This window comes from Macrobrachium rosenbergii, chromosome 2 (genome assembly GCF_040412425.1).
Source record: "Macrobrachium rosenbergii isolate ZJJX-2024 chromosome 2, ASM4041242v1, whole genome shotgun sequence".
NCBI lineage: Eukaryota > Metazoa > Arthropoda > Malacostraca > Decapoda > Palaemonidae > Macrobrachium > Macrobrachium rosenbergii.
Genome location: NC_089742.1, coordinates 75,989,387 through 76,009,606, shown reverse-complemented (window position 1 = coordinate 76,009,606; position 20,220 = coordinate 75,989,387). Strand labels below are relative to the sequence as shown.

General features: G+C 36.8%; 1 protein-coding gene across 1 annotated transcript; it reads left to right on the top strand.

Annotated features, from left to right (window-relative positions):
* The first annotated feature begins 8,540 nt into the window (after positions 1-8,540).
* Positions 8,541-18,144, top strand: LOC136843302 (glutathione S-transferase D5-like). The gene is made up of 5 exons (XM_067111523.1): positions 8,541-8,732; positions 9,205-9,348; positions 12,404-12,615; positions 12,979-13,120; positions 16,956-18,144. The coding sequence occupies exons 1-5, from the start codon at positions 8,541-8,543 to the stop codon at positions 17,292-17,294; spliced, it is 1,029 nt and encodes a 342-aa protein (XP_066967624.1). The 3' UTR covers positions 17,295-18,144.
* Positions 18,145-20,220: the final 2,076 nt, after the last annotated feature.

Here is a 20,220-nt window from a genome sequence, read left to right as displayed (position 1 = left end):
TTACGAACAAGAATGGTTTGTTTTTTTTGATGTAATCAGTGGTCAAAAATTGTTATTTTAATTTTCTCTCTCTCTCTCTCTCTCTCTCTCTCTCTCTCTCTCTCTCTCTCTCTCTCTCTCTCTCTTTTAGTCTGAATTTTTATGGTCTCTATGTTTATCTGTCCAAATAATAATTAATAAAAAATAATAATAATAATAATAATAATAATAAAGTGTAATACAAAATTTCTTGAACAAACAAATTCTCTTAAGGCAAAAGCTGTCAGACATGTCATTTAACATGACAAAATAAGGACAACTGTTATCTCTCTCTCTCTCTCTCTCTCTCTCTCTCTCTCTCTCTCTCTCTCTCTCTCTCTCTCTCTCTCGTTCGAAGTTAGCCAACCTACGTATTACAGCTTTGTTTCTCTGTATGTCTTTAACCATGCAGTAGATAACTTCTAAAAATAGATTGGTGGAATGGGGGAGAGAGTCACACACTATATTCTTAAGTCAACCATTTATTTCTTTTTTTAAGGGTAATGTATTAAGCTAACTCTCTCTCTCTCTCTCTCTCTCTCTCTCTCTCTCTCTCTCTCTCTCTCTCTCTCTCCATAATAATTCATAAATAATATAACTTGACATTTCAAGTAAGGACAATCTCTCTCTCTCTCTCTCTCTCTCTCTCGTGTGTTATTCTCTCAGTCTCCGTAATAACTGGTAAATAATTTCACTCTCTTAAGTAAGGACAACCCTTGAACCAGGCGATTCTTTACCGTTCGTGTTGTTGGTTCTCTCTCTCTCTCTCTCTCTCTCTCTCTCTCTCTCTCTCTCTCTCGTTCATAGTTAGCGCTCACACATTTTTACAACTTATTAATTCTCTGTACGTCTTTACCTGTACAGTAGATAGTTTAAATTGATCTAATTTGACCTATATCGTCTACGAAGTGTAAATGCGCTAGTGTTGCAAATACGTTCTAAAACATAGAAACCTAATAACTAAGAGTTGTATTAGTCAAAATATAAAACACTGTTTGTTCATTAAAAGGCATTTCAGAACAAAGAGAAAGAGGCGCAGGATAAAGAAGTTGTTAAAAAGAGGTTGAGACATTCTAAAAATAGATCGGTTGGAAGGAGAGAGGGAGAGAGAGAGAGAGAGAGAGAGAGAGAGAGAAATTCTCTTACTTACAACTCAATTTTTATGTAAACCATTTATTTCTCTTTTTTAAGGGCAATGTACTAAGCTAACTTTTAAATGAAATTGCAGTAACTTTAATTTCATTTAAAAGTTAACACAATAATTTGGGAGCATGATTAGGGTCATATTTAGTATTTAAACTTTAGGAATATGCATTAATTAACATTTTTAGAGACCATGCCAAACTTATATATAAATTTCATGCGCGAGGGGTTCTGGAACCTAACCTCGCGTAAGTTCAGAGTATGACTATATATATATATATATATATATATATATATATATATATATATATATATATATATATATATATATATATATATATCCAAGTAGGGTGAGTCTCGACTCAGGATACAATCTTGAAGGTGAAGGGAAAGGGCACCATTGTTACAATTAGTTTATTATGCTGACGTTTCACGACAATTACTATCATGTCGCATTTTCAAGGCTGCAATGATTAAAAAACTTTCTTACAAAAAGTCACATTAAAACATCGATATATACATATAAATTACAAGACAAATAAAAACAGGGGAAATAGGCACAGAACATACCTAAACTGCAGTAGTAATAGAGTAAAACAAGTTTTTTCAAGAACCCAGGAAGAGCAATAAAGGATGAGAGAAGAAAAACATAAACAAAAGGTTAAGCGATGAACAATTGGACAGAGGTTGTTTGAGTATTTAGTGTTGGGACTGTCTTCTTTATAACAATAGATCCTAGTATATTGAGGTCATTTTCATTTTGGGCTTGCCTTATTATAGAAAAATCTTTATAATTAATATCAGTTTTGCACAATTTTACATGATTTCTTATATTTGAGGGCTCTGGATTAGACAGTTTACATCCAGTCCTGTAGCTTACACCTTTGTGGGAATCTATGCGAATCCGTAGTAGCCTCCTCGTGCATCCGACATAAATCCCACAATCACATCCTGGGCAAACTTATTTATAAACGATGTTCGAAGAAAAGAGATGGCTAAGACGCTTATAAATATGTTTGCCCCTTGTTCCTGTTATTATCCTTCTCCTCGTGACCTTGGCCTTTCTCTGCTAGCAGCTCCTTCCAGGTGGTTCCTTGTGTTTAGTACGTTTCTTTTCTAGTGTAAAGTATATGATTTTTCTAGACAGGCTGTCCTTAAGTCCATCTCCAGTGTTGCCTGCCATTACATAGCATAATTATGTAAAGAAGGTATTCTCTACGATCAGTCTGGCCATTTTGTTTGTGTTCCTGTACAAAAAAAAATCATATTTTTCCAATCTATTTTGTGGTCTTGTTCCCAACAGTACTTGGTGACTGCCAACGTCTGATTATAGTACTTTATCTTTTGTGTGTGTTGCTTGCTTCGTTCTTTGCAAGACTTGCCACTTTCACCGAAGTAACGCTCATCACAGTCAAGACACGCTGCCATATATACACCCCCTCTTACCTCTTCCCCATCTACCAACTTTTGTTTCTAACTATTTTATTCCTAATGGTGTTTTTGTAACTGCCTGTCAATTTGAAATTATCTTGCTTCCTGTTTATGGGTGTAATAGTGTTGTTATCCGAAACTAATTCTTTTCTTCCGTTTCAAATTTTCCTTTTCTATCCCTTCCCTCTCCCCAAAATAGTTTTTTCTTGCCTTAATGTGTGCTCGTTCCCACCAATACGTAGGTATCCTAATCTCCTAAGACTCTCCCTTAGATATTCCAGCTCTTCATCCAAGAATTTGGGACGGCAAATCCTATAAGTCCTGATGGCCAACCCTGTCATTACTCCCTTTTTAATTTCTTTCTTATGACTAGAGAACATATGTATGTATGAATTGGTGTGTATCTTTATTCCTGTGTACCTTAAATTTTAAACTTTCTCCTTTCTTCAGTCGTAGGAAAGAAATTAAAATGGGAGTTATGACAGGGTTGGCCATCAGGGCTTATAGTCAAAGTCAAAGTCAAAGTCAAATTCTTTATTCCATTAAAAATGGCTATTACATAATTTTACTCTTTCTTGAGTAACACAGGTCTATTCATAGTTTTATAAAGAGTTTTTACATAATAAACAGTATTCATTATCACAGGACCTGCAACTAGTATACAGGTGACATATTGCAATACAATATCACTGATATCAATAAAAACAGAAATGCAATAAAAATTTTCGACTCTATGCAACAGAAATGCAGTAAGATAAACAACATACAATAATAAAATAATAGGCATAAAATGAATACGATCATTAAAAACAATCAAGTGAAAACTTTCATATCAGTAAAATAATAAATTAGCTAATTCTCATAAAAGATAAAGTAAACAGAGTTTACAACCAAAGATAAAATTTCACAACTTTTATTCGGTATAGAAGAGAATACTTCTAAAGCTCCTAAAACTTATGACAGTGATGAGAACCTAAGGTTAAAAATGAAGAGTTTCTCATTTTTGGAGTAAGTGTGCAATCAAATGAGATTTAAAAGAAGATATGGTTTCGCGCTGCTTGATATCAGCAGGCAGACGGTTCCAGAACACGGGACCACACACACCTAGACGCCTCGCTCCCGTATCGGTGAAAGTTCTCGGAACAGATAAGTGATCCTGGTGCCTCGTGTTAATGTTCTCAGTACGATTCTGGCCTACCGTTGGCAGGAAAAGAGCCATTCTGGCAGAAGTTTATTTCTGATTTTGTAAAGTCAAGAGGCATATATCGTAAAAAGTACTTCTGCTCCATTCGCAGCCAATTCAGTTTTTCAAATATTGGAGTAACATGGTCATGTTTTCAGGCACCTCCAACGCCTGACCTTTGCCGCAAAATTTTGTATTTTCTTGACCCTTTCCAACTGGGTTTTATTGGTCGAACCCCAGACCCGCAAACAGTAGTTCAGGACACTCCAGTACCAACGACTGTACCACCATGACTCGACAGTCTGGCTCAAATCTATCACTCACTCTGTTAAGATATAACAGGATGCCAGTTACCTTTTACGTTCGTAGTTCGTCAATATGTGCATTAAAAGTCATGGTACAATCCATGAAAACTCCCAGGTTTTTAACTGTGTGTGACGGAACAAGTGTCACACGCCGAATTTTATGTTCGTGTTCTCCGGGATGCGAGATATACTGTCTTGATCAAAGAAAATGACCTGGGTCTTGCCTTCGTTAAGTAATAGGCCGTTACTATTAAAATAATATTTTGCAGTAGTCAATATATTTTCGGCTCTCTTTATCAAATCATCGAGCTTTTTCAAGTCCCCAGTCAGCAAAATCTGTATCGTCAGCATAAATAACAAAAGAAGTCCATCCCGTATATGTTGTGGTAGATCATTGATATAGATCAAAAACAGCAATGGGCCCAGAATCGACCCCTGGGGTACACAAAAAGATATCTCCTCAGGAGAGGATAGGATTGATCCAACACGAACAGATTGGAATGCGATTGCTCACATAATTTTCAAACCAAAAAAAGTCGACATTGACTTTAGCTAATTTATTTATTAGAATCTGATGATTAACGCTGTCAAACGCTTTGGATAGATCCAATAATAACAGGAGAGATAATTTCTTATTTTCTATATTTTCATATATTTTATTGGTAACCTGTAAGTTAACGCAGTTTCTGTTGAAAGATTGGGTCTAAAACCATGTTGCTCGTTAACTAGTAAATTATTTGAGTCAGGTAAGACATCAGTTGAATGGCAAAATTTTCTCAAGTATTTTTGAGATGACAGGCAACAGAGATATTGGTCTATAATTTCCAACGTTTTCAGTGTCTCCACTTTTGTAAAACGGGAACTACCTAACAGGATGTTTCCAAAGGTCAGGAGGGTAGTTACCTGTAACAATTGAGGTGTTGACAATAACAAGAATGTAGAATATTGTAACGGGCAGAGAGTCAATTAAAAATCGAAACGGAATTCCGTCAGAACCACAAGAGTTTTTGGTTTCAGATGTTTTATTAGAAGAATCAGAGTGTCCATATCGACTGGCTGGTCGGAATTTATTTATTGTAAATAATGATGTAGTTTTGATCATAATGGAGTTGATTGTTATTGCAGATATTTTCTTGTGATCTGGCGTACGTTTCCCTTCCTATATTGGCAAAATATTGATTAAAATCATCTGCTCTCTTCTGAGCATCAATGTCTGTGGTTTCAAGTGATCCCCAGGAGAGACTTTTTGTTAGGAGGTATTATTTTATTGATGACATTCCATGTTCCCCTCATATTACCCTTACATTTGGAGAATTCTTCCTTATAATAGTTTTTCTTCTTATTAGACAGCATTGTCTTAACGTGTTTCTTTTCCTTTTGTAACTACTTTCCAACATTTAGGTCTTGTCTATTTATTTTAAGTTCCTTTAGGGGTCTCTAGATCTCATTGCATCTTTAATTTCAAAGTCCAATCCAAGGAGCAGGCGGGTGTCTCATTACCTTCGTAATAAAGGAGCACAGACGTCAAACATTTCACAAAACCGTAACGTTAAAAATATGGACCTGATAGTGTACATCATCAGTAAATAAAATTGTATTTAAGGAGCAGCAGTCATTTAAGAGAAGTTCACTTAAGGTAATTCTGCGAATAATTCTTGAGACAACGAAATGTCTTAACAGTTGGAGGCGCTTTTCTTTTCTGATATTTATATTTGTAGTTAAAAGTTCATGATCACCAACTGAACAAGGCAAGACATCAGAATGTACAACGAAATTAGGTCTATGGTAATAATTAGATCCAAGAGAGTTGAGGAGGTCGTTGTAATACGAGTTGGTTTTGTTGCCAATTGGCTCAAGTGGAGGGTTTTAATAATGTTGCCCATTTATTATTTGGGGAGAGGAGGTTATCATTGAAGTCACCTAGAATTAAGAGAGGTTTGTTTCTCAAGCACATGGATCCAAACACATCACAAAGATAATCATAGCTATCGTTTAGGGCATGGGGATGACGGTATACAGCCTATGATAAAGGAGGAAAATTTATTATATTGAACTGACATCCAAAGATCCTCGATATGCCGTGGTCTCACGAGTTCAGGTGTCAGTAGCTTCACCCTCAAATGGCGTCTAACATAGACACACACTCCCCCACCTCTCCCGCCATCACTACGATAGATAGAGAACTCCAGGGATTTCAATGAAATTGCTATGTATTTCAGGTAAAAGCCACGATTCACTTATACACATGATATCAACATTCCTGTTATTTGTTAAGAATTCGACATCATCAAAATTACCTAAGAGGGATTGTGCGTTTATATGCTCAACGGTAAGTCGATCTGTTGGAGTGTCATGATAGGGAGGAAGTAATTGCTATTCCCTATTTTGACATAATCTTGTTTTGTGTCCATACCCCTTACACCTGTCACATCTAATCCTACGATAAAACTGGCATTGAAAAAGAGCATGACCGAGTTCACCGCAGTTATAACAAGGGCGACGTCGCGACAGATTTACTGCTTCACCTGTCTGAGTTCGCCCATATTTATAACCGGCAAAATTAGTAGCTGAGTTTCTCCGCCACGCCTCATCCGAAGAAGAGCCGTGGCGACCATGATGATCACCCCCAATAGAAAATTGGCTATTTCTTCTTCCACTTCCACCTCGTTGTGCTGTAAAATGTCTTCGTGGATAATCCTGATAATTTTTTATGGTATTTTGGTAACTCAAGTCCGTGTTTTCTGAATCTCGGCACTCTGCTTCCTTCCATGTGTGTTTGGGAGTATCCTCTCTTTGTTGCAACACCTTGAGCATGCCTTGCCGAAATGGGGCAATTACTTCTTGACGCGTAATAGTGTCCCAATTATCACTTAGTTTGAAGAAGGGACATTGTTTAGAGATGATATTGGCAATCTGATGACCCCTAGCCTGTTGAGGAAATTTCCTTGGCTCCAAAGTTGACATGCAGGCACATTTGATCAATTTCACCTGTCCCAAGTCTAAATTGTAAATTTGTTTTGATCACCGATATCCATTTTTGCACTCCAAGCTGCAAGTTGATTGTTGAAGTTGTTTATAATTTCATCAAACTCTTGGACTCTCAGTACCGGTGCGAGTTCACATATGTGAATGACCATGTCCTCGTTTATCTGCTTCAGACTCGCAACAAGAGAACCAAGTCTATCAAAAATATCTTCTATGGAGATTTTTATCCAGTATATCTTGAAGACCGCAGTAAAGAATGCCCAGTATCTTGGGGCCCACTGAAGTTTTCGAAATCCAACATCTGATGAGGTCGATGTTTGCTTCCTTTATGGTTCGGACTGAGCATTCCAGTTTTCAAATCAGATGTTCGAATCGCAGTATTACCAGTATCTCCCAAACAGAAGGGTTCCCTCAGTTGGAGAACAGGTAGGTCCATGAAATGCATCTGGTGCCTGATGATCTGCAGCTGCTTTCTGAAATTGCTCCACCTTCTCTTCTAGCGATGAGAGGCGATCGTTCAGTTTATTGATCGTGACATGAGCAGTAGCTCATTTAATTCATCAATTTCAAGGTCTCGAATATTTAGTCTCTCTCTAAGTTCCTCGACGCCCTTCGCAGCATCTCCTGATGTTATTTCATGGTTTGAGTCGTTGTTTTCAGAATTGATTGGTCGAGAAGACTGGTGTTTTTCCATTATCATATCGATCAATTTTTCTTTTGTGACCCAAACCTTTGTGATACCGATCTCACGACAGTGCTTCTGTAACTCCGCTTTCCTATAGTTTGAATGGAGGAACTCCCAAGTGGGATTGTTTAAAGACACCGAATTCTCGGATGAAGAACTGGAATATCTAAGGGAGAGTTTTAGGAGATTAGGCTACCCTAAGCACTGGTGGGAGCGGGCACACATTAAGGCAAGAAAAAACTATTTTGGGGAGAGGGAAGGGATAGAAAAGGAACATTTGAAAGGGAAGAAAATAATTACAGTCTCGGACAACAACACTTTTACACCCATCAACAGGAAGCTAGATAATCTCAAATTGATAGGCAGTTACAAAAATACGATTAGGAATAAAATAGTTAGAAACAAAAAGTTGGCGGATGGGGAAGAGGTAAGAGGGGGTATATATGGCAGCGTGTCTTGACTGTGAAGAGCGTTACTTCGGTGAAAAAGGCTAATCCTGTAAAGAAACACGGCAAACAACATTTACAAAACATAAGGCACTATAATCAGACCTCAGTAGTTGCCAAGCACTGTTTGGAAAAAGACAACAAAATAGACAGGAAAAATATGAATTTTTTGTACAGGAGCACAAACAACATGGCCAGACTGGTCTTAGAGAATGCCTTCATAACATGCGTAAAAAATGTAATGGAAGGCAATACTAGAAACGGATTTGAGGACAGCCTATCAAGAAAAATTGTATTCTCTACAATAGAAAAGAAATGCAAAAACACAAAAAACCACACGGAAAATGCACACCTGGAAAGAACCGCAGGCAGAGAAAGGCAAAGGTCATGAAAGTGGGGCCACATGGGAGAAGGAGGATAATCACAAGAAGAAGGGCTTTAATCCACTTCCCCACACACATATAAAGACAGCTGGACTACGCGTCGGGTCATTCGACAGATACTTGACAATGAGGATTGTTAGTCCTGGAGAGCTTGTAACTTTTATTGAATAAATATCTCCACTAGACACCATCAGTTTCAATGAGAGCCTGTTAGTAAATAAATAAACATAAACATATATATATATATATATATATATATATATATATATATATATATATATATATATATATATATATATATATATATACATTCCATTTGTCCCTTTAGCCCACTAAATACAAATTCAAATTTATTGGTAGCTGGAGGAGACACCATGAAAGGGGTTGAACTTTTGCAGGCCTACCCCCAATATCACATGATTTGGGGAGAATATAGCGTCCTCTTAGCTCCCGTATCATCTGATGCTGGGGGGTCAGATAACCGTTAGGGACAAAGGGGCCAATCAGAGCTGCAAGTGGGCTGTTATACTGACCCTTAGGAACTTAGCTATAAGACCTATTTTCCCTAGGATCGCCGAAGTCCTGTGCCCAAACCAAGAAAACAAATTGAATGTGACACCCGTGACCTCGTCGAGACAAAACACTCCTTATCCAAACGCCACAGCATCGAGTGGTGCTCCTTTTCGTCTCTCTGGGTTGGCGTCGAACGCGAGACTCCTGTGGCCGAAATTCATCTTTTGCAACGAGCTCTACACACAGAAGGAATCAGGTACATCTGGAAGCACTTGGTCCTACGCCAGTTTCTTTTTCTCCCCGTGAATTTCTCTCCATTTTCAATATTTCCAACTTTTCATTCTCCTAAACAAAGCCTCTATGTCAAATCAGACCTATCAGCCCCTTTGTCACCATGACTTGTCACAAACTCAAAGTAAATTAATTCAATAATAATTAGATCGCTCCAACCATAGTGCTACAACGGGCTAATTAAATCTAATTGATCAATTCCTCCATCGTGCATAATTAAGTTCATGTGAGAGAAAGTCATTGGTTTTGAATGCTAACCTGGAATTCTCTTCCAGAACCTGTTATCCATCACCTCGGGCAGTCTGTTCCATGCCTTCTGAACAAAAAAAGTATAGACATTTAACTGCAATCCTGCCACGTGCAAAAGTCTTCTGATTAGCAGTCTGGGACACTGGACAGTTCCTCCCCTTGATGAAACAACTTGCATTACCAACAAAAATCATTTAACCAGTAGCGACCTTCACGTTTGTTTGCGTGTTAAACTATTTCAGGGCCATAGCCTTTCCAGATTCAGCAATTTGCTACACATTGTCTAATTTTATTGCACATTGTATGTGCTTACTTGCTGCTCAGTCAGCCCCTTCATATTAATTTCCTGATCGCTTCATTTGTAAATAAATTCATTTTAAATTAAAGAACCCATTAAATTTTCCCCAATGCAACCTCCAATTCTATGTTTACTTAGATGTGATATCAAGGTAAGTCAATTTATTCATTCCATTTACCACTTACATTCTGAGTGCTTTGTGCTGGCTTTCAAGACAGTCAATTAAAATAACGAGTTCCATTCTTCCAACCATTTAGAATGTAACAATATATATATATATAATATATATATATATATATATATATATATATATATATATATATATATATATATATATATATGTATATATATATATATATATATATATATATATATATATATATATATATATATATATATATATATATATATATATATATATATATATATATATATATATATATATATAATATAATATATATATAATGTATATATATATATATATATATATATATATATATATATATATATATATATATATATATATATATATATATATATATATATATATATATATATATATATATATATATATATATATGTATATATATATATATATATATATATATATATATATATATATATATATATATATATATATATATATATATATATGTATGTATATATGTATATATATATATATATTTTTTACATTTTTCCTGAGATTTAGTTTGATATATTCTCTGTGAGACAGGTAGCAACAATTTAAGGTAATTTAGCCTTGTGATTCTGACTTCGTGGGTCCAGGAAAACATAAAAAGAGGAAAACAAGGGAATTTCATATGAGCTTAAGGCTCTTGTTACTGAAGAAGATATTATATAAAATGGGCAAACTTGCAGGAGTGTATTTACATAAATAACGTTAGTAATGGGGAAAGAGGAATGCTTTAGATTATTGATCCTGAAGGGGGATTCCCTACGGGATGAATGAAACTGGAAATTCAGACACAGTCCAAGAAGCTTCCACGATGGAGGGTCCCTCTGAAATGAGAGATATGCACGTTATACGCCAGAAATGAAAAACAGACAAAAGAATAATGAATTCGAAGCTGCACTGAGGGTGCCAAGGGGCTTTGATGAATTAATGATAATAGCACTCCCGACACTCGAGGAGCACGGACATTTGACAAGAGATTCGGTGATTACTGGCTCACAATTTAAGTAAATATTACGAGACAAAAGAATGACTGAATGGAGGTCTTCCAGAGCACATTACCTTAAGACAGGTTTGGTTCCAGCGTAGAAAGTGGTCCGTGGATGACTGGCGATTTCCGAGGGCGAGTTTCTTCACGTGTTAGGATGCGGGGGCTTCACGTAAAAGGGCAATGCGTGGGAATTTCACGAAGGGCAGGGCAATGGCATGTGGGCATCCGGCAGGTCAACGGTGGAGCGAACACGTGGCTCGCGGTCGAAGGGCACGAGGAGAAAGTATACTTTGAAAAGGGCCACGTGGTTAGCTAAGGGCACTGCCAGGGGCAGGTGTTTGGGACTTCTTCACTCCCTCTCTTCCAGCGTGCGTATGAGGCAGAGGCCTCGTAGTTTTCTCCTTTTATCTCCTCCTGTGGGGCACGGGGCACTTCCAGCATATGGGGTTGAATCATTTTTAGCTGATGCCCACAGGGGGAGGTTTGCCTGTAAGAAAACGACCAGACAGAAATCACTTTTGCCTCGAAGAAAGATCTGCTTAAAGGGAGTGGCCTTAATCCGTTTTAAACCCTTGTATTCTGACCGTGCGAAGTCGATAGACAGATGTGTCTACCGACCAAGTGGCTTGCAGTAATGAAAACAACAAAACAAACAACAACATAAAAAGGGAGGCAATTTGCTACCGAGTTCTTGCTAATCATAATAATATAAATATATATATATATATATATATATATATATATATATATATATATATATATATATATATATATATATATATGTATATATATGTATATATATATATATATATATATATATATATATATATATATATATGTATCACACATTACCACAGGTGAAAAATAAGAAACGGTGTAGGTCTGACCAGTTTCGACTTTATTTCAAGCCATTGACGAAGGACTGATACAGGTGTGATAAGTCACAAATATATATACTACAAGAACAGTACTGACATATACACAACCGTTAGAGGCTCCATATCCCCACTCAGGCCGGTGTCGAGGTAGGAGTGGCCTTTAAAACTCATTTGGCTAAAAATCACAATAGACTCTCCAGGGGACATTGCTAATAAACAGACCATACCCCACCTCAGATCCACACCTGACAGGTGTCATGGATGGAGTTTGAAACTCATTATATGTATGTATGTATATATATATATATATATATATATATATATATATATATATATATATATATATATATATATATATATATATATATATATATGAATGTCTATATAAGGAGATTTATGTCTGTATTGCAGCAGCACAATCAAAATGCCAGTAGATCTGTACTACCACAAGATATCGCCTCCGTGCAGATCCGTCCATCTGACGGCGAAGGCCGTTGGACTTTCATTGAACCTCAAAAGAGGTGGACGTCTTCAAAGGGAACAAATGAAACCAGAATTTTGGCTGTTAATCCACAGCACACCATTCCTACGCTAGTAGATGGACATATCAAGCTGTGGGAGAGGTAAGCCAGCAAAACTTGATATTATTTTACTTTTTAATTTACTTTTACCTGCTTATTTGTCTATCCTTTATTCCCATATTCTTTTTAGTGGTTCATTTTAATGAAAATAAGAAAAATGAACATGATTATTTTACATAATATTACTTCAGTATTAAACCATCAATATAATCTACTCTTTTGAAGATCTCAGCCTTAAGACCAATATATTTTGTAGACAAAGAAAAGTTTATATGAAACGATTTTTATAAAATTCTGTGAAATATTCGTATAGGAAACAAGTTACGCGATAAAATAAAATGACATACAAAGAGAGAGAGAGAGAGATTTCCTCCCATAATTTCTTTCAAAGCTCTTGCATTTCAGCCGTGCCATCTGCAGTTACATAGCCAGTCAGTACGGAAAAGACGACGCCCTTTACCCAACGAACCCAAAGGCCAGATGTATTGTGGACCAAAGACTTTATTTCGAAATGGGGACCCTTCAGCCACGGTGGCATAAGGTTTATGTAAGTAGTTTTGAGTCCAGCTGTTGATTAAATTTGTTAACTTTCACTCTTCAGAACCTTAACACATGAATTGCTCTTTACACATCCATGCAGACCACCTGTATATAATATACTCGTACATACAGGACTAATAGAGCCAAGGGCAAATCAGATAATGGCGAAATCCGGATAAGGCCGAGTAAAAATATTTAGGGGTGTTCAAGGGCTATCCTATACACTTCTTCACCTAACCTTGTCAATACCACATAACCGTAAACACTCAATATGGTTACAAACAACAATCATCGCACTTTAAACAGAAGACTTCATGCAAAAGGCTGTTTTCCACCTTTTTTCCCCATGCTTGTAAGAAAATATACTGTATAAATACACTTTGAAAAAAAAGCAACTACTCTCTCTCTCTCTCTCTCTCTCTCTCTCTCTCTCTCTCTCTCTCTCTCTCTCTCTCTCTCTGTGTGTGTGTGTGTGTGTGTGTGTGTCGGTCTCGTAAATGACACAATTTGCTGGGTAGGCAGCTTACCGGTGTTTACCCACAGCATACCATGGTTTTATGATCTTCCATAAATTTTTGTACATCAACTTTCTTATCAGTTGTTACCATATTGTACTATCATGCATGAGATAAAAAATTTGTATGTGTGAACTATTGATCTGGGCTAGGCGTTACACTCACATTATCCATTTGTGCAGGTCCAATAGACTATTACAGCTATTTTTAAAATAAAGATAACGGTAATAAAACTGATAATTGACTTACTGCATCCATTTATATTTTATTATTATCATGTTATATCATCATCATATTATGTCTACAAAAACCAATCATCTGCCACATACATTTTTGTAATGCTTATGTTCTCAGAATCAGATGATTGAGCCTACTAGTGAAAAAATTAGAAGAACATTTTATTAGTTGCTAAAAGAAACTAATGTATTAATGGAATTGTCATTTTCATTTTTGTACATGAATATAAAACGAGTATACAAAGGTAAACTAACATACTGTTTTTAAAATAAAATCCCTCAAAATAGCAAAATAACTATTTCCTGATTCGTTTGTTTATGTCATACTCATGGTGTTTATGTCAGTTCTTTGATAAGTGATTGTTAATTATAACAGATGGTTATGAATTGTTACATAAGCCATAAGTTTGGTAATCTTAATTGAAAGCCTTGCCTAGTACAATCGACTGAAAATGAAATTCACTCTACCTACATAGCATAGTGCAGTATGACCTATCAAAAATGAAATTCATCGTTAGAACAAAGCCTAGGCCAGTATGATCTACTGAAAATGAAATTCGCTTAGTAGTAAAGATTATTTTTATTTTCTACTTTCATCTGTTTAACAAGAGGATGAAATTACTGAGGAAAAGAGGTTAGCCTATGTCATGCAGGCTATCAAAAATGCACCTCACATGATACACGAGATTTGTTTACAGTGAAATCGTGTTTAGGAGACAAAATTTTAAGGGTTGCATGATACAAGAGAACAAATGATGCATGAGTATATATGACATATTTCATTTTACCCTATTGTGGAAACTGTACTTGTGTAAAATACCTTGTGTTTACTTCATTAGTACATATGGCATTTCTCAATGACGACTATCCAAAGCAGTTAATTTTAAGAACACTACTTTAAAGTAGTTGGTAATTTTTTGTTTTACTGGAATTAATGATTTTTCATTTCACCTCATAATATCACAGAAGGCTTACTTGTATGCCTGTGTGTGTGTGTTTACATCTACATGTGGCATTTCATCAATATTGACATCACCGTCTCTACATAGTGTGTGGATTCATGTGTGGGTTTATTAGTGCAGTATCGCATTTGCCATTTTTTATTTTTGCTTTGCTTGATTTACTGTACAATTTTCATTGCAAGTTTAGTTGACTCTAGGTGTGATTATCACACATATCATAACAGTACACAAGAGAATCGTTTGTTGTTCTCTCTCTCTCTCTCTCTCTCTCTCTCTCTCTCTCTCTCTCTCTCTCTCTCTCTCTCTCTCTCCACTTTACATATCCTTTAATAAAATATGAATTATCATATACATACAACATGAAACAAAACAAGTTCTAGCAAGTCAGATGTTTACCTAGCCCTCCTCATCCATCCAACACTGCATCCCCACACCCTCCCATCCAGGGAAACTGCTCTCCAGCTCCACCCACCTTCCAAAATAATCCCTTCTCTGACTGAATTCTTCTACAAAGCCTTACTGCCCCTCCTCTCCCATGGCACCCAGCATGGAAACTTCTCCAGGCCTCCCTCCCCGTCCAAAAAAAAACCCTTTCTCAGTCTATGTAAATTATATATTTTATATATCTTTGGGGTCGTGGTCAATGGTCTGGGTGTGTCGGATAATGTAGATTTCAAGATAATGGCGATCTGGATAACCGATATATAGGATTACTGTATGTATATATATATATATATATATATATATATATATATATATATATATATATATATATATATATATATATATATATATATATATATATATATATATATATATATATATATTTTAAAACTCATAAATACTTTAATCTTAGTGGAAAATTCTACTCGTAATTATAAACTTTTTCTATATGATATGGTTGGTATAGATGACATGTATTCGGTAAATACTTTTCAGAAACATTTATCAAAATATTTATTATTTATATTTTGAAGTAAAACTTGAAGACAGTTAGATGATGAACCTTTATTTTAATAGAGGAAACTCATGAAAGCAAGAACTCTCAGTGGAAAAACTCTAGTGCAGTCCTTGACTTTTACAATAACAGCAGTTATCTGTTCACTTTCTTTTCTTATTCATTGAATGCAAAAGATCTGATACTGAATAACAAGTCAATCAAATAATTACAACATCACCTGTAAAACCAGATCTCATAGACGATTAGTGTCCAGCGTATCATTGTGTTTTCTGTCACTCTGGGCACTTTTCAGGAAAGTAGCTATGGAAACCAAAGTAGTAATCTGTTAAAACTTTCACTTTAGGTATGTTTTCTCTTCAGAACTTTGTTGTCATTACAACTGCTGGCAGTGGTAGACATGGGTTATGCATCCCTGGGGAAAGCAATTACAGATTTCTGTGGGCTTTGGATAGTAAGGAACAAATCACACATTGTAGCATCACTGCTAGCAAGGTATCTCATTTCATGTGATTGCTCTTGGCAGAAAATCCATGACTATGAAACATATTCAGAAATCAAATATAGAAATGTTAGATAACAGAATCTTCTAAGAACAACACAACTGGTTAACACTTATCCCGTTTCACATTAGTCCTCATGTTAGAAAGTCCTTAACAGTTAGAACGGCATTGAAATCAAATAGAGGCGAGCAGGATCAAATGAAAAACGAATTACCCCAGGTGACATGCTTAATAAGGCCTTCTTTATAATTATGGATGGCACTAGTTGACAAGCGATCAGGTTTCTTATTTAATGAAATAAGAAGAGGGAACTATTCTTTACAGTTACGAGTTTATGTTTGAAAGGCTACAAAAAGAGTTTCGTTGTGTATACATAAATGTATGAATATGCCTTGACTAAGGATGAGGAAAATATCGAATACGACAGAAATAAATTTTGACAAACAAAAGGTAGAATATATGATGTAAACATTTCTCATTTCCTTTTAGTATAGGAGGTGAACTGAGCAAACTGCGTATTTACAATATCACACTGCAAAGTGGGAAAAGTAGATAAAAGAGAAAAGTCGTAGGGAAATAGATATATCCGGTGTGAAAGGGAATGGAGAAATATTTTGATGAGAAAATGTTGACGAAGGCAGTGTTAACGTATTCATCTTTTCCTTCAGGCTCCATTACTACTACAAGGAAAAGAATCTGATCCTGCTGACATGGAGAAGGTGGAAGAGGCTCTCACATGGCTAAATGACATCCTGAAGGAGTATCCTTGGACAGCTGGTAACAATATGACCGTGGCTGACTTCTGTTTGGTGGCCACGGTATCGACCATGAATGCCTGTGGTGCCATAGATCTGCAGAAATACACCCGGATTGACAAGTGGCTGCAGAAATGCTCGAAGCAGATGGTAGGATACAATGACGTCAATGCCCCGGGAGTCGAAGCTTGTGGTGAAATGTACAAATCAAAAGTAGAAGCTTTAAAAGGCAATGAGAAATCAGATGACTGATTTCTCATGCTGTCTGGTTAATTATGATTATTATTCCGAAGATGAACCCTATTCATATGGAACAAGCTCACAGGGGCCATTGACTTAAAATTCAAGCTTCCAAAGAATATGGTGCTGTAAAAGTACACAATCATATAGTAAATTTTATTACTATATAAAAGATAAAAACAAAGACTTTCGAACACCTTCACGGCATTCCTCATCAGTGTTTACGTTAAAGTGCAAAGCGAGAGGGCAGTTTTCTTAAGAAAACTGCCCTCTCGCTTTGCATTTTAAATAGACACCGATGAGGAAAACGATGCAGGTATTCGAAAATCTTTGTTTCTGTCTTTTACATAGTAATACAATTTATTATATAGTTGTGGATTATTACTATACAACTGTTTTTCATGAGATTGTAAATTTCTTAGCAATATGGTGTTCATTAGAAAGAACAAGAGTTGAACGGAAATACAGAAAGAAGCGATCACTTATTAAAAAAGAAAAATAGATTAACAAATTAATAAATAAATAGATAAAGATGTCAGTAGATTATTAAAATGTAAGGAGAATTGTATTAGGGTAGTAATACATTGCGTCTTTGCTTGAACTTTTGAAGTTTCAATTGCACTGCAATCCTCAGGGAGAGTGCTCCACAGTCCACCAGTGTGCGGACTGAGAAGTTCGATAGCGGGGCACATTTACTGCATACTGGTGCCGCTGCTCAGCGAAATCTGGTTGCTCTTAAACTTCAACACAATTCAAGTATATATTAAACACAATTGCAAATCTCCTGCATCTCCATTTGGAAAACCACGTTTAATAAATCTCATCAAAAGATATAGAAGAGCAATAAACATTATTACAACCATTTTGTCATTATGCTTTCTTATGACAATTGGCAGAATTTTAAAGTTCTAAAAAATATTGGAAATGATTCCGGAAAAAATAAACTGCTGAATCAAAAGACAACATCTTCAACTGGAAACGTTGCATTGTATTACTTTTGTACATATCCCATCTTCAACTGGAAACAATACCTGGAGACATCAGGGCTGCTGGAGAGAAGAAAGTTGGGCAGCAGAAGAGGAAATACTTAAAGAGCGCTGCATACAGACAGGAGATGCTCTTGTTCGATGATTTCTTCATCGATTTCTTCGTTGGATGAAATAGAGGAAAGGGCTAAGTCTGGCTGATCCTGAGTAGCAGAAGGCTGATTCTGCAAAGTCCTAAGATCCTACCCAATGTTGTTGGATAAGCTCCAAAGAAGGATCTGTGACAGTTGGGATTGGTGCCGAACTCTTGGCTACTGGTGCCGAGCCAATCGGAGGTCACACCAACACAGCTGCGTGTGCGGAAATGAGAGCACTTTGACACAGGTGAAACCTCGGATTAATGGCGCTCAGAAACTGGGCATTCGGACATCACTGGGCGTTTGGACACTGGGAGCTCAGACACTCGTCAGTCGGACACTGGGAAACTGGGCCCTGGAAACTGGGCAGGACACTGGGTGCTCATAAACTGGTTGCTCAGACACTGGGTGCTCATAAACTGGTCACTCGGACACTATACGCTTGGACACTGGGCATTCCGACACTGGGTGCTCAGAAGTTGGGGCCTCGGACACTGGGCACTTCGACACAGATCACTGGACACTGGACGTTTGCTCTTTCTTCGAAGAGGAAGACCACTTCCCAAATACTGGCACTCTGTCAGAAAGGCTTGTGTGAAGAATACTCAAGACTATCCCAAAACTGCAGGAGGAAGTGGACATGCTCTTGTTCCCTGGGAAGTTTACAGGAAGCGGGGAAGCATGCTCAGCGGAGGGAACATACCTTTTCAATGGCCTAGACACTGTCGAAAAGCTCTTAAGCCCTCTGTCCACACTGGAGTCTGAGTCACTGGATGACAGAGCAAGCACATCTGTATGGCACCTTTCTAACAGCTGTCCAAAGAGTCCTGGATACGATCAACATGCTCGGTTGAGGGGGCAACCAGCTGCGGGCAAAGCTCACCAACCTCCCTTAGACCTCTGGTTTGCCTCCTCCCAGGTTTTGGGGGAGTTTGACAGTGACCTTTGTCTAGGAGCATCGGTGGGGCAAGCAGTCACCTCCTCCAATGACACTGCACTTGCACCGACACTGATAACACTCATCTGGTCCACAAGAGCCTTAAGAGAACAGCCGATCTGGGCTACAGTATTAATTATTTCGGAGAAAGAGAGAATAACATGAGAGAGAGAGAGAGAGAGAGAGAGAGATGGGGGTTGTCCTTACGTTAAATATAGAGTTAAATTATTTATGAATTATTATGGAGACAGAGAATAACATGAGAGAGAGAGAGAGAGAGAGAGAGAGAGAGAGAGAGAGAGAGAGAGAGAGAGAGAGATTTCAGTACATACACTCTGACAATCTGTGGGCAACACTCCCTTCCCAATCATATGTCAAGTTAATTGACAGTTAACCCCTCTCGCTCAAAGTCAACAAGAAAAGATTGGGAAAATCTTGGTGATATGTATTTGTTTAAAATTTTATATAATTTACTATACATATGTGAAAAGTTGTAACTATAACATGGAAAATATGAGAAAAATTAATAACATAGTAACATCACGTTTATCTATGCATAAAAAATCTCTCTTATCTGAGAGAGAGAGAGAGAGAATGTTTACATGACAGCTGTTTTGTGATTTTGAGTGACTTTAATGTATTTAACTAAAGTATGCTAGTATCATACACTATTCATGAACAAAAATAAAAATAATACAAATTTTACACATAAATAGCATGAAACTTATAAATTGCTGTAAAAATTAAACATAACCACTTCTGCAGGGTTTCTCGAGGATTCTGCAAATGTCGCGTGTCTGTGGAAAAAAACCTCATATGCCAATTAGTTAGGTTCCAAGGAAAAGTTCGCGTGTCTGTGAATTTGCACAACTAGAATT

Bases quoted from the DNA above. Each gene is read 5' to 3' on its own strand.
- LOC136843302 (XM_067111523.1), top strand. From the start codon at position 8,541: ATGCACACCTGGAAAGAACCGCAGGCAGAGAAAGGCAAAGGTCATGAA. The intron at 9,349-12,403 runs GTACATCTGGAA...TCTGTATTGCAG, and splicing joins CTACACACAGAAGGAATCAG to CAGCACAATCAAAATGCCAG. The intron at 12,616-12,978 runs GTAAGCCAGCAA...CTTGCATTTCAG, and splicing joins CATATCAAGCTGTGGGAGAG to CCGTGCCATCTGCAGTTACA.